At 38.1% G+C, this 13334-nt stretch overlaps 1 protein-coding gene across 1 annotated transcript; it reads left to right on the top strand.

Annotated features, from left to right (window-relative positions):
* Positions 1-9646: 9646 nt before the first annotated feature.
* On the top strand, positions 9647-10357 carry LOC139725327 (uncharacterized). The gene is made up of 2 exons (XM_071636413.1): positions 9647-9784; positions 10092-10357. The coding sequence occupies exons 1-2, from the start codon at positions 9648-9650 to the stop codon at positions 10330-10332; spliced, it is 378 nt and encodes a 125-aa protein (XP_071492514.1). The 5' UTR covers position 9647; the 3' UTR covers positions 10333-10357.
* Positions 10358-13334: the final 2977 nt, after the last annotated feature.

Raw genomic sequence — 13334 nt, 5'->3', positions numbered from 1 at the left:
TTGGCATTTGACCTCTACAGAAGGTCACACTTGAAGAGAAACAGGATATCATCGAGTCCTTGTTATCATATCAATATGGTTTACATCATCCTTCCCTGAAATTGAATCAAACAAGATCCTCGTCCCGGTATCCCCTCTAAACCAGGTACTCGACCCCCACGAGTCCTCCTAATTTGTGATACAAACCAGCTATGGATGTCAATTCATCTACCCAATTTGGGACTCCCCTAATACGGAGATCACTGCTACCAATGATATAGCATGGCTAGACCCTTCTTTTACAAGGCTGCCCTTTTCATAAAACAGCCCTTATTTAACTGGTTCCTTAAAATCTTTGCGTGCCTGCCAATTCCATCCTACAACTAATCAGGTAATTAGACGGACACGACATGGCCCTCTGTTCTTATTGCCACGGCACGGCAGAGCAGCGAGGGAGGGCTTCGCTTGGGTTCATAAATCCATGCTCCATCAATCTTGACTGGACACACGTTCCACCCCACTGCTAGGGATGATTACTTCTCTTTCTAGTCATTGTCAGCGAGATATGATGACATTTCCGGCGTGACAGCTTCAGGGGGCCCCTCCCTGAGCCCATTAAGAATTTGATTACCAAGCTTTGCCCTTCATAAACGTCACTTAAAAACCTGAGCTAGAAAATACCAAATTATTAAGAATTCCACCCACCAAAAATCGAAGCCTGACATGAAAGGGTGAAATACTGCAAATCTAATCGAAGTTGGTGGTCTGTTGCATTCAATTTGTGATGAACAAAGTCGCTGCAGAAAATTGCCAAACTATTTCTTATTCTCTTGCTAAAGTCTGTGTGCAAGCAGAATGCTCAGAAGAACAGCTGGATTTAAGCTATGGAGACTCTATCCCTTTAGCCTTTATGGTAGCTATTGGGGTTTAGTAAATTTGGGTTAACGAAACAAAATAATCAGAGATGATTAAATGCATGAAACGTCAAACCATATAATTGAAGATATCACTGATATATTCATAGTTTGCCTTATAAGCATATACTGAGCTGACGGGACTTTAATATAAACTATTGATATTCAGTGATACATCTTTTTGTATCAAAGATAGAAAAGTTTTTTCCGTTTTTCTCCTTTTTTATTTTTTATTCTTATTTTTTGGTGGGGGGGGGTAGGAAGAGGTTATATTGTTCATATTAAAGGCAATCAAAAATAACAATTACTTTGATGTGCCAATCATAATCGAGTAGAAGGCAAACAAAACTGAAGTCTGCTTGTAAGGTCGAGGTCACAAATTAAAAAGAATAGAAAAGATATTAATTTCTCAAAAATAAATGCCCTTCACCTACAAAGTCCGTTCTGCATGATTTCTAGGTAACTCCCGAACTACATTTATAACCATGACTGCAATTGACAATGTGTATATGTCAATGTACTAACAGTACTTGTAATTAGAACATTTTTTTTGCACAGTCGACACCCCTCGCTATAAACATGAAAGATGAAACATAACAAAACATGTGACTGGTCTTATCTCTGCCGACAATCATAATAAATGTCAGTGAAGTGTTTCCCATGTGGGGCAAAGTACTCTGCAAATAGCACTCCTCAGTCTGGGTAACCCACAGAAGGGTTAGGCAAGGATGCTCTGACCTCTTCTCAATAAAGTGCAGGTGGTATGGTACAACAGGTAGGCCTTGGCTTGTTGTCTCAAGTTTAGCTATTAACAGAGGGATTAATTCTCCACTTTAGCAAAGAGGAGTGGTCTTCAGGAGTAACACAACACTGCAGAAGTAATGTAATACAGTTTTGAGAGCACTTCGTATTGTGAGCCTCTTTTTTTTCGGGGGGGGGGGGGGGGGTGGGTTGCTGTTTATAGATACACACCATCTATTAAAGTGGATGGGTTAAAGAACACTATATCTTAGACAGAAATCTGTCATTTTCAAGGATATAGGCCTGCATCATGGACAGAATGGCGTAAAATTTTGAAAATCAAAGGAAAGCAGCTGGAGTGTGTGTAATATTTGTAACACTTGATCATTACCATAATTGCTTGAAATAGCCGGATATCATATCTTTCTACATATTTTGCATAAGTATATGAGCAAAGTAGAAACCACTGCAACACATGCTACTCGCATCTTCTCATGTTCCAATTCACCAGTATACTGGTTTACTACAGTGTTCAAATTATTGGATACCCTGCCCCCCCCCCCCCCCCCCCACCACCACCACCATCACCACCATGTCCACTTAATGAGCCTATAAGTTAATCTGTTTTTGTTACATTTCAATATACAAAATCTAGATAATTTGCACACAGAATTTGCTGCTATGTCAGGACATTCTCCAGGCCATATCTTTCTAATGCTTATTTCAAGAATACCCATCATTTGGAAATAATTCTTATTCTATGTCTAACTTTTAGGAAATGTTAGCTGTCCTTTTTGCTGGGCTTTATTCTTCTTCTCAAAGTAATCTTTAATAAGGAGTGGAGTGTTACTATAATTTACTTTGCAATTCTTTCACACAGGAGTGGGTAGTACACAGCCACAAATGAGGTTAAATTGTGGAAAACAAATTAGTAACTGGAAAAAAGTTTGATGACCTTTAGGTCACACATGGCTCCAGATAGCAACTGTTGTATTCCAAGTACAGTTAGGCTTGAATGCAGACCCTACCTACCCCCGGGTTACGTGTAGCACTATCGAAAGGAAACACTGGAAAATTCTCTTTTTTCTCTGTTATATGGCTTGATGTATGTTAGTAAGGGCAATGGAATTTAAGCCATTGTAAGAGCAAAATAGGTGTCTCCAGTGTGAGAGAAAATGAATGGCAGCTTTTAAACATTCACAGTGCCCTGTGGTGATTTAGTAGTAATAATCTATATCTTTCTCTGAGATAGCAAGCTCTCGCATACCTTCATAGAAAACAAGCAAGGGTTTATTGCAAGGGGAACAATACTTTGCATATTATTCAAATTCAAAGTTTATTTCATTTTTCGACAAAACATATAAGTCACACTTCTTTTGACAACAGAGAATAAGGTAAACAAAACATTATGTATCAAAAGAATGTACAACAATTGAGAACCTTATCGTAATTATACATTGTAGTAAAAAAGAAGCAGAAGTGATCGAAATGAAGTACATGTATAACTTTGCTTAAAGTGATTCTATGATGTCTGAACATAAAATGGAATGACTTTGGCAATGCTATCAGGCCATAATATAAATTTGTGCACTTTAGAGAGTCTCTGTTAATTCATACACGAGGCATGATACATTACATAATGGATGTATATGGACTATTTTACACAAAATAAAATGCCTAGATGGTAAGTTTGTGAGAAATTACAAATTATCACTTATTTCATATTATCTATACTCACATCTTAACAAAAACATTAGTTTCACTGAAGGATTCCTGCTAAATTAAATAAAGTTCAATGAAAATTCACATTGGATTACACCCCTTCACTGACAACTCACTATACTGTAAAACCCAAAATTTCTGCACACATGAAACTTTTGCAAATTTTGTGAAGAGCCAAGATTCACGAAAGTAAAAAATGTATGCAAAAGTGTCTACAAAATGCACTAAATGCCAGTGACATTTCACAAAAGTTTCATACAATGACTGTTTCTGGTTTCACAATATAAAGGGAATTAGATTGATAGATTAATGTGAGTCTACAAATGAATTGTTATAACATAGCTAAATGGTGGTGCAAAAAATGAGGGCTTACAACTTCTTGGAAAAAGGTCTCAAAACACTTTTTATTTTACAGAAAGTAGGCTAATCAGAACCTTTTGTGTATTTCTTTTGTCAACATACAAAATATGACATCATTAGACATTTGTAGAGGCTAAGTTTAATAACAAACAATGAAGCAAAAAGTTTGAAAATCAAACTTTCATGCTGTGTGTCATATATGGAAAATAGTCCTCATGCATTTCTCTCATACTGGAGTAATATGTTAATGTTCCATGTTGATGATTAAAGGCTGCTATCACATCTGGCAAATTCTATCTGAATGGAAACTTTAGTGGTATATACACCCACTTCAGTTGAAGTCAACATTGGTAACTCCTCGCTGCATCAGGCGCTAAATGCTGCCCTCACACAATTTCCTGATTGAACTCAGCAGTAGATCTAGGCCAAGGGGAGGGTCGGCTCTGATGCATGCATTTGTTGGGTGGTACTTGAAGCAAGGTTTCCTGCTACTGTATGACATGACTATTTATTCAGTAATACTGCTGATTGATTAAAATTGATTTGATCATGGGGGGTGGTTGGAACAGAGGAGGTGGCTGTTTGTTTGTTCGTTTGCTCTTTGTTTGTTTGTTTGTTTGTTTGATTGTTTGTTTGTTTGATTTTGCATTTCTCTACATGGATCTACATTTACTGTCTGCAACCTTTGTTACATGTAGATAAAAATACGAGCACCAAGGACTGCAGATGTTCAGAACCTGCCACTTAAAGCACAACATTGGGTATGAAAAAAAATAAATGAATTTGGATTCTTTTAAAATTAGAATTATAACATGAACTTCCTGAAGAAAACAGTGCATCACATTACAACAGAGAGATGACATCATTAGAGTAATTTCAATCCTTCATTGATGAAGATCCAAAATAGAGCTTTAATTATGCACAGTGAGTAACGAAACACGTGTCATGATAAACTACTCTATGACATCTCATTGGTGTAATTGTGTATTATTATGTCCCACAGAGAGCATGGATGGCTATACCATCAGATTATCAGAAAGAAACAAAAATCAGGGTACCAACAATTTTTTCAAACTTTATATTGCTATCATTATCTCGAAACATGAATCTTGATACGCAGGGGAACACGCGGCACTGTGATGATCAAACAAAAGGCGGAGAGTTCCCGATAGCCTGCGGAGTTATAGAGATTATGAGCATATTATGTAAGATTTGCCGCCAGAACTCTGTGATGTAACACTGCCTGAATCTGCCCCCAAAATTTGTGAACAGGATATGTCTGTGTGCACTCTATATCTCTCACACAGCAGTAAACCCCACTAGATAGATATATTCGAGAGTCAGTAGAATAGAGAATGACACGTTTCTGCCATGTGCTTTTAATCTCTCACTTTACCCTGGTTGTTGTTGTTGTTGATGTTGTCATTTCATTCCACTGACATGATAATTAGAATACAGCAGCAGCAACCAATCAGGATTCTAGAAAGAATACTAAGAGTTGTTTTCAAACTAATACTTGGACAAGTGGTACACATAAGGCAGAGAATAGAACTATGGAATAGAGTGATGTAACACTAGTTTAAATCATCTTTGATTTAAAGCATCCAATAAAAAACTCATCCCGATTGTTCAAACACAGCAGTAGAAAATCGAACAAGCAAACTACAAAATAAAAAATCATGCAACTACCACAATAAGAACTTGAAGATGAAGCAGGGGGAGTGGGCAAAATCATCACAGCATATGACTTATGATTTAATTTCAAATTATCAATCCAGTTTGTACAGATACTATTGATATCATAATTATTCAACTTTTATATGAAATCATATGAAATCTTCATAATCATACCCCATCATTCTTTGAGATTCATAATCAAAGAGAAAATATGCCACAGCCACATCAGTATTATGATTATTCTAGCTACTTATTTTCATTATCACCACAGTCATCATGAGTTCTCGCACTTCCTTTTCAAAGATATCATAACATTGTCTGTATTCGCACCGCAAGCCTAAAAGCTTATCCTAGCTGACAGTTAATTGCATCATCTCTTCCGGTGAATTTTTGGCTCCATCCCGGATCCCGGGGACAGTTGGCAGGCTGTGGGAAGAGTGATCACCGAAGACCACTTCTGAGCAGTATACTGTCACAGCAAACGACCTTGGCACAGAAACAAGCTCCCACTGACTTTGACATGCCTTTGACAATGCACGCACCAACCCGACCCTACCCAGACGGCAGTCAGGCAAGTCCGCTGCCGGGGCGGTGAAAACAAAAAAAACAGAAACAAAAGAAACGCCCACAAAAACCACAGCACATGGAGCTGAGCATTCACTCCTTCATGCATGACTGAGCAGGGTAGATGGGGGAGGGAGGAGAGAAGGGGGAGGGTTGTTCCCATGGGATGCCATGTGTTACCATGGTTACCCATGAAAATTGTTGTAATTCCATACGTATGCCCTCTGGCAAGGTACCATGCATGCAGAAAGGTTCATCAAGTGCACTCTTCCATCTGACAGCTTTTTGACACCATCTTTCTCATCTAAATCCCCCCAAACTTAATCTTTGAATAAATGAGGCTTTGTCTGCTTGCAGAGCTTGCATTTTTTATACACACATGACTAGCTGTATCTATGCTAATCTATTGAATCAGAAGAAAAATCACAAGGGCTTAATGCTTAAAGTAAATTCTGTGACATTTAAGTCCCTCTGCTTCTGAAGGAGTCATAAGTATATACAAATATACATATGCATATACATATACATATACAAACATATAAATACCTAATATGTACTTGTATGTATGTGTGTATACAGGGCTCAACAGGAGCAGTAGTCTGGTGGCTCCAGGGCCAGTAAAATTGATGTTGGGCCACCAAATTTCCAAAAAAGGTTATCTCTTGGTGGTCTGATCAGGCAACTGAGATTCAGAATGGATTGTTATGATTGCTTTTATTACAGGCCAATAAATTTCTTTTTCAGGCCACCAAAATAAAAAATTGAAAGATTTGAGGGTTCTGAATAGGCCACCACAGAAAAAGTTATTGTTGAGTCCTAATACATATATACATAAGGCTCTATATTTGGAAACATCGAAATCTGATCACTCTTGGTAGGATCGTAAATCACTGAATCATTCATGAGCAATTTTTCTTTTTCCATATATGGAAGAAAAAAACACAGCACCTATAAAATGACTGGAGACAATATCATCTTACAAACTGTATGAAGAAATGCATGCATCTTTTTCCATGATCACCATCCACATGATCATCAAAAAGCTCCCCTCCAACCAGGCATCCCCCCCCCCCCACTCCCCATGAAAACATCAATGGGACCAGCTTGATACCAAGTCACCTCAGTACCTCCATGGTGTGGGATAATCCTCCAACAGAACACCTGACGTGCTAGACCCGCTGGTTTCTTTTACTGCTCTCCCCTGCCAGGTCACTGGTGAGCCATTAGCGTGGGAACACCATTCCATGCGAGCTTTTATAGTCCATAACAATACCAAATCGCAACTCTGGAAGAGGGCATTCTCCAGTCAAAGAGTTTGCGAGGGGAATCACACACCCCTCCTCCGTCAAAAAAAAAGAAGAAAAATTTCCCTCATTCAAGATTTTGTGTAGAACTCATTCTTAATCCATGTTGCAAAACAAGAAACATTCCAGAGATTCTCTTAACTGTATTTATTTGTTTATTTGACTGTCTCGGTACTTTATCACAAATACTTAAGGGATTGCATTCAAGCCTTAGCTAACTCGAACTACTAATTTACTTGTTCCTATTATGCAAACATAACCATTCTACCAATGCACAGGTAACCTTGGTTTGTGGTAGGGAGTACATTTTCAACAAAATGTATTTGAGCACATTTACAGTTAGATATTTTTATTTTATTTCAGAACTGACCGTAACGATGTGTTTTGATCTCAGTTGTTTGTTTGTTTGTTTTTTTAACAGAGCTGCTGATTTCTGATTTTTTTTTCAATTCTTGAAACAGCCACTGTCTGCCTATGTTAACCTGTTCATGACCAGTTCAACGTACGTGTATACCTGGTCTGATAGCATGACAGCAGTGTTACAAGAATTTGTGTAATGATTCCACTTCTATCAAGACAGAAACAGTAACTGTCATATGAATGAATACATGCCAATCTATCTTCTTCCCTCAAAACATCCTGTTGTCAATCAATCGTGATGAGAAAATTGAAAATCAGCTCACACTCACTTACTACTCTGTCTGTGCCATCCCTACAAATTTGTCTGGCCAATGGAAAAAAAAGAAGGTGTTTTTACATGAATAGATGATGCCCTCAAAGACAGTACTATAGTCAGATGCACAGAAAATTATTCTGTAAACTGTCAGGGCAACGGAATAGTTAGACTGCTCCCATTTCCTGGAATATATATCACACCCCAAATTACATAGGACCGGAGAGGTGGGAAAGTTCCCTACTCAAGGTTCATTCTGGGAGAGTGGAGGTAGAGTGAACATCACAGTCAGTCCGCAGCGTCGTATGCTAATGAGCAAATCCACCGAATTCATTCCACGCGCAGGAATTCTGCGCATGTGTCTAGCGACGAGGCTTTTCGTCGACGCAAAATGTATATCCCCAACATCGCTCGTTGTTACGTTGCCATGAACCTGTTTCCGGAGCCGTGACCGGGTAAGTCTTGCAGTCCAATAAAAGACGATTAATTCCATACTTTTTTTAGCCGAATTTGACTGTTTTTGAGGGAGATACAATGGATATAAGAAGCTGCTTGCGATAGAATCTGATTTTGACATGCACTGATACATTGCTGGATCCTGACCCATCTACAACTCCTATGGTTATTTTAATCAGTTATTTGAATAGTTGAGATTCTAGCGGAAATTTTGATACCAGTCTCATTTTGGCTCAAAAATAAACGAAGTGATCAAAATTGCACCCAAAGTCGAAGCAAATTTCCGAAAATATTGGTGTTGCGATGCCATCTGTATGCATGTAGGGTCACGTGACCTTCACGTTAACGAGAATTCCGGACTCGATTTTGTCTCTGCAGTGGCAAGTTTTGATCGCGCACGCACTGGCCGTAGTCCCGTATGTACAATTAGATGTCCTGTTCTGTAAAATAGTCGTCCACAGTATCGTATCACAGCTAGCGCTACTACTGGTTAGAACTAAAAGTACAGAGATCGATATAGATCATGACAGATTGTCTACTAGTAAAATGTACATGACATCAGTCAATTGCCCTTGTTGTATTTGGCATAGACCCTGCACTATTTTATTATCATTATTATCATTATTTTTAATAGAACCAACAGTTGAGTTCTACATTCTATAGTTTGATGAATTCAAAATACATTATGATGGTATGGGAATATGTACAATCATAATAATGTACCACCTCATACTAGTCATACTATCACAGTCGTAGCATTAGCATTTTGACAATTTGAATACAATGGGGTGATGTACCAATGTTTTTGTGACAAATGAAATATTATTTACTTCTGGTTCCACTGTGTTTTAATAGACTTCGTATAGATTACGTTCATTCATGCCAAATGTCATTTTATTTTCATCTCAATTGTTGCTATTTCACTTTTTTCTTTTGCCTCTTTGTAAAATTTCTATAATGATCTTTGAACAATAGAAAGACAATGCTCTCCTTTATAAATGCCATTGGAATTGAACTGTATAAATTCCAGTTGTATACATTTTTGCAATTAGTTTCATTCCTGACAAATATTTAGAATAATTATAATTGTTGTGTAATTGAATTGTACTGTAGTCCTTCTCAAAGTATATATATTTTTTGAACTCTGAATTAAGCTTTCAGCACCAACCCCTTGCGAGATGTGTGCCACAAAAGCAGCTTCTTGCCAAAGGTGTATGAAGACACCAACCAAGCACCATCTCCTGCCCCAAGCCAACAATGCCCCACCAAGCCAGCCACTGCGGGGACACCAACCCAGTCAGCTCCTGCTCTACGCCAAGAGTGCTCAAGAGACAGAACATCCAAGCGTGTGACCCTCCCGCAGGAACTGGTAAATTGGATACAGGATTGCATCTGTAAGTTAGAATTCTTGCTCTTTTCAACTTGCACTCAAGTTCCTCAAACAGGGATTAATAAATTGAAATTTTAGTTGGTACAGTTGTATTGTAAATTTTTGTTAATGATTATTGAGCAATAGAAAAAGTGTAATGTTCTTATTTAAGATGCCACTGAACGTTAAGTCATGAAATTTAATTGTACACATTTTAAGAGTAGTCAAATGAATTATGGGCAGTAGCTTGAATGACTGTAATCCTTCTCTGGCTGTCATGTAATTGTAGTTCTTCTTGAAGAATATTTTTTAAACTCTGATTTGCCTTTCAGCACCAACCCCTTACCAGATATGTGCCACAAAAGCAGCTTCTTGCCAAAGGTGTATGAAGACACCAACCAAACACCATCTCCCCTGCCCCAAGCCAACAATGCCCCACCAAGCCAGCCACTGCAGGGATACCAACCCAGTCAGCTCTTGCTCAACGCCAAGAGTGCTCAAGAGATGGAACATGCCGGAAATGCTCCATTACAGCTTGTTTGTATGACCCTCCCGCAGGAACTGGTAAATTGAATGCTGTACAGGATTGCATCTGTAAATTATTATTCTAGTTAAACCCATTTTGTTTGGTCAGTATAACACTCAAGGTGTATCCTCAAGTCAGTAGAATGCTCATGAAGATCAACTGCTGCCCCCTCATTCTGCTCTTAGGTTTCACAGGTTGTAATCATGCTGGGTGAGAACTGTCTGGGCAAATGCCCCAGACATGTCCCACTATTCATGTATCCAGACATCACTCAATATGGCTGCTTTTCAGTTATTCAGGAAAAAGATTCTACTTTTGCTGACTTTTTTGGGATTTACAAGAGACATTGAACAAAGAAGAAATAATGTTGCATATTTAACAAGACAATGTTGATGTAAGAAAAATAAGTGTGTGAATAAGCAGTGCAAATGTAAAAAACAGGGGCAAAATTGTGGTCCTGGTTGTACATGCAGGAATTTTACAAATTTAGATAACCATGTAATTATGGAAAGTGAAGGTAGTGATAGTGACATGGGGGGGGGGGGGGGGTGTGCGCCGGTTGCGGTCCTCCCTGGATCCGCCACTGTGAAGATGTGTCAGTCAGTTTTGATAAGTTATTTTGTCTAATGCAGTGTGTGAAGAATGTGTGTGAATAATGAACATGTATTCATCTAAGAGCAATCCTACCTCTGCATACTACTAGTATACTGATTCTTTGTTTTAGCTTTCTCGTTTAAAGCCTGTATTGTAGTTTATACATTTATGAATTATGTTATTTGCCCTAGGTTTGTGTGGCAAACTAAAGTTTTGATGGACAGAATGTGACCAAATACCTACCCTCATCAAATTTGAAGTTCCACATACGGGTGTACTGTAAAAGTGGATATTTTCGCGCTTGGCCGGGTAAGAAGAGTTTCGCGTAAGAAGAGTTTCGCGTGACTTTAATTCCACGGAATCAAGACATCCCACACAGGAATATATGGCAAGCAAAAATATCCACATACTTTTATTTTCGCGCTAGTTTTTTGGTTGCGCGATATGCACGAAAATTTCAACAACGCGAAAATTTCCACTTTTATATGTACAGTAATCATTCTCTTACAAAGCTTTTATGTATGTGAAAAGGAAAGTACAAATACAGCTGTATCACTGAAAGTAGCTGTGTATGACAAAGGAGGTACTAAGCCTCCTTGGTATGGTATTATATTGTATGTATAATAGATACCAGGCATGTAGCCAACATTTTTAAAGACACGTATAAGATTGGGAGAGAACTGGAATAACGAAATGTTGGACATCAGATACCTCAGTCTATGAAAATGTGAGTTATATACAGCTGAGTTATTACACTGAGAAATACGCGTGTTGTCACAATCATTCCTATGACTACCACTTATGTATGATACACTTACATGCATTGATGATCTGCTTGGTTAAGCATGTACAAATTCATGTGGTTGCTGTCATTATTACATCATAATAATACAAATTGATCTTGACTGCAAGTCAGCATGCTCATAAGAAACGCACAATGCCTCTACTCAGATACCACACTCGGGCATTGCCATAAGCATTCCCCATGACTACCGCTTTAAAGGAAATATTCATTTTGTTTATTTTCATAATTGTTATTGTGAACCCTGAGGAAGACATTCATGTATTCTTCAAAAATTCAGCCTGAATAAATAGCGCTGTTGGACTGAAATGCATTACTACTCTACTTCGCCATCTTTCATATACTGTATAATAGTCCGTCGCTGGGGTGACAAGACCTTGTATCTGCAATTTTGGTGAAAATGACTTTTTTGGATTAATGGTCAAATAATGGGTTAAGTGATGTCCTGTCCAAATCCCAACTGTCTTACTCCAAAAATGAAGCCACCACGGCATGTCAAAGGAAAGGCTATCCCATTCGCTACAGTGCTTTGGCCGCCATGTTTTTTGGCTCTCCTGAACCTTTGACATTTTGTAGATACGTGGTCTTGTCGCCCCAGCGACAATATATATATATATATATATATATATATATATATATATATATATCATATATATATGCTGTTCTTGCCAAATACATGTAGTACTAGTGGTACATGTGCCTTAAAAGATGTAAACAACCAACCTTGCCAACAGAAATGTTTTTGTTTTGTTTTTTTTTTGCATCACATCCTGTTTAACAAAGAGCAATAATGTTTACAATATTTTGTTAGTTTGTTATGAACTTTAGGGTAATCCGTATGATAATGAAAAGTTTTTTCCTGTCATCCTATACTGCCAAGTAGTTGAAAAGATAATGCAGAATGACTGAAGAGCGTTGTGGAAACTGGGTAGAGGAGAGAGAAAGAAAGAGAGAGATGTCCAGTTTAAGGAGGGGAAAACAAGCAAGAGTGTGAAAGTCGTGTCTTGTGGAATTTGAATGTGGATTTCAAATCGGTGTAAATTAATGAATGCTGCACTGATGATTACTTTTTTCTGTTTTGATAAAAAGGCTCGAGTACACATACATCAATCTGTACAATCCATAGTAGATTTTCAGCTTTTGTTCTCTTGTCTTGCTAGCAGCTTGCTTCCATCCACCAGAGACAAAAGATGAAATGTAAAAAAAAATAATAATAATAATAAAATATGAAAGATATATACATTGTATTTAAATATCTAAGAACGTAACAGATCCGCAAGGAAGCCAGCTTGCTTTGACTATCGCCATTCTCTGAGTCCCATCAGTGATTAGTTACCACAGCCTATGTACCGTCTGGTCATCTGGACACTACAATGACCAATGCACCCATTCACACAAGTGTCCAGAGAAATACAAGTACTTGTACACCTATGCTGGACTACTACCACTGGCTGCTGCTGCTGCTGGCACTACTGGTATGGTATTACAAGTGTACTAGTACTACTAATGTACTAGTAGTCCACTACTACTATAGCTACTACAGTGTACTAGTACTACTACTAGTGCTACTACTACTACTATAGCTACTACAGTGTACTACTACTAGTTCATAATAATCATAGGCACGTATAGATATACACGTGATACTTTTTA

This window comes from Diadema antillarum, unplaced genomic scaffold (assembly GCF_040938485.1).
Source record: "Diadema antillarum isolate AM-2024a unplaced genomic scaffold, OU_Dant_1.0 seq00000035_RagTag, whole genome shotgun sequence".
Classification (NCBI taxonomy): Eukaryota; Metazoa; Echinodermata; class Echinoidea; order Diadematoida; family Diadematidae; genus Diadema; species Diadema antillarum.
The sequence above is the reverse complement of the archived record's forward strand: the minus strand, read 5'-3'. Positions and strand labels throughout refer to the sequence as shown.

What these genes read in the sequence shown, in the direction of transcription:
- LOC139725327 (XM_071636413.1), top strand. Translation starts at nt 9,648, where the DNA reads ATGCCCCACCAAGCCAGCCACTGCGGGGACACCAACCCAGTCAGCTCC. An exon ending in TTGGATACAGGATTGCATCT is followed by an intron (nt 9,785 to 10,091) that starts GTAAGTTAGAAT and finishes TTTGCCTTTCAG; the next exon opens with CACCAACCCCTTACCAGATA.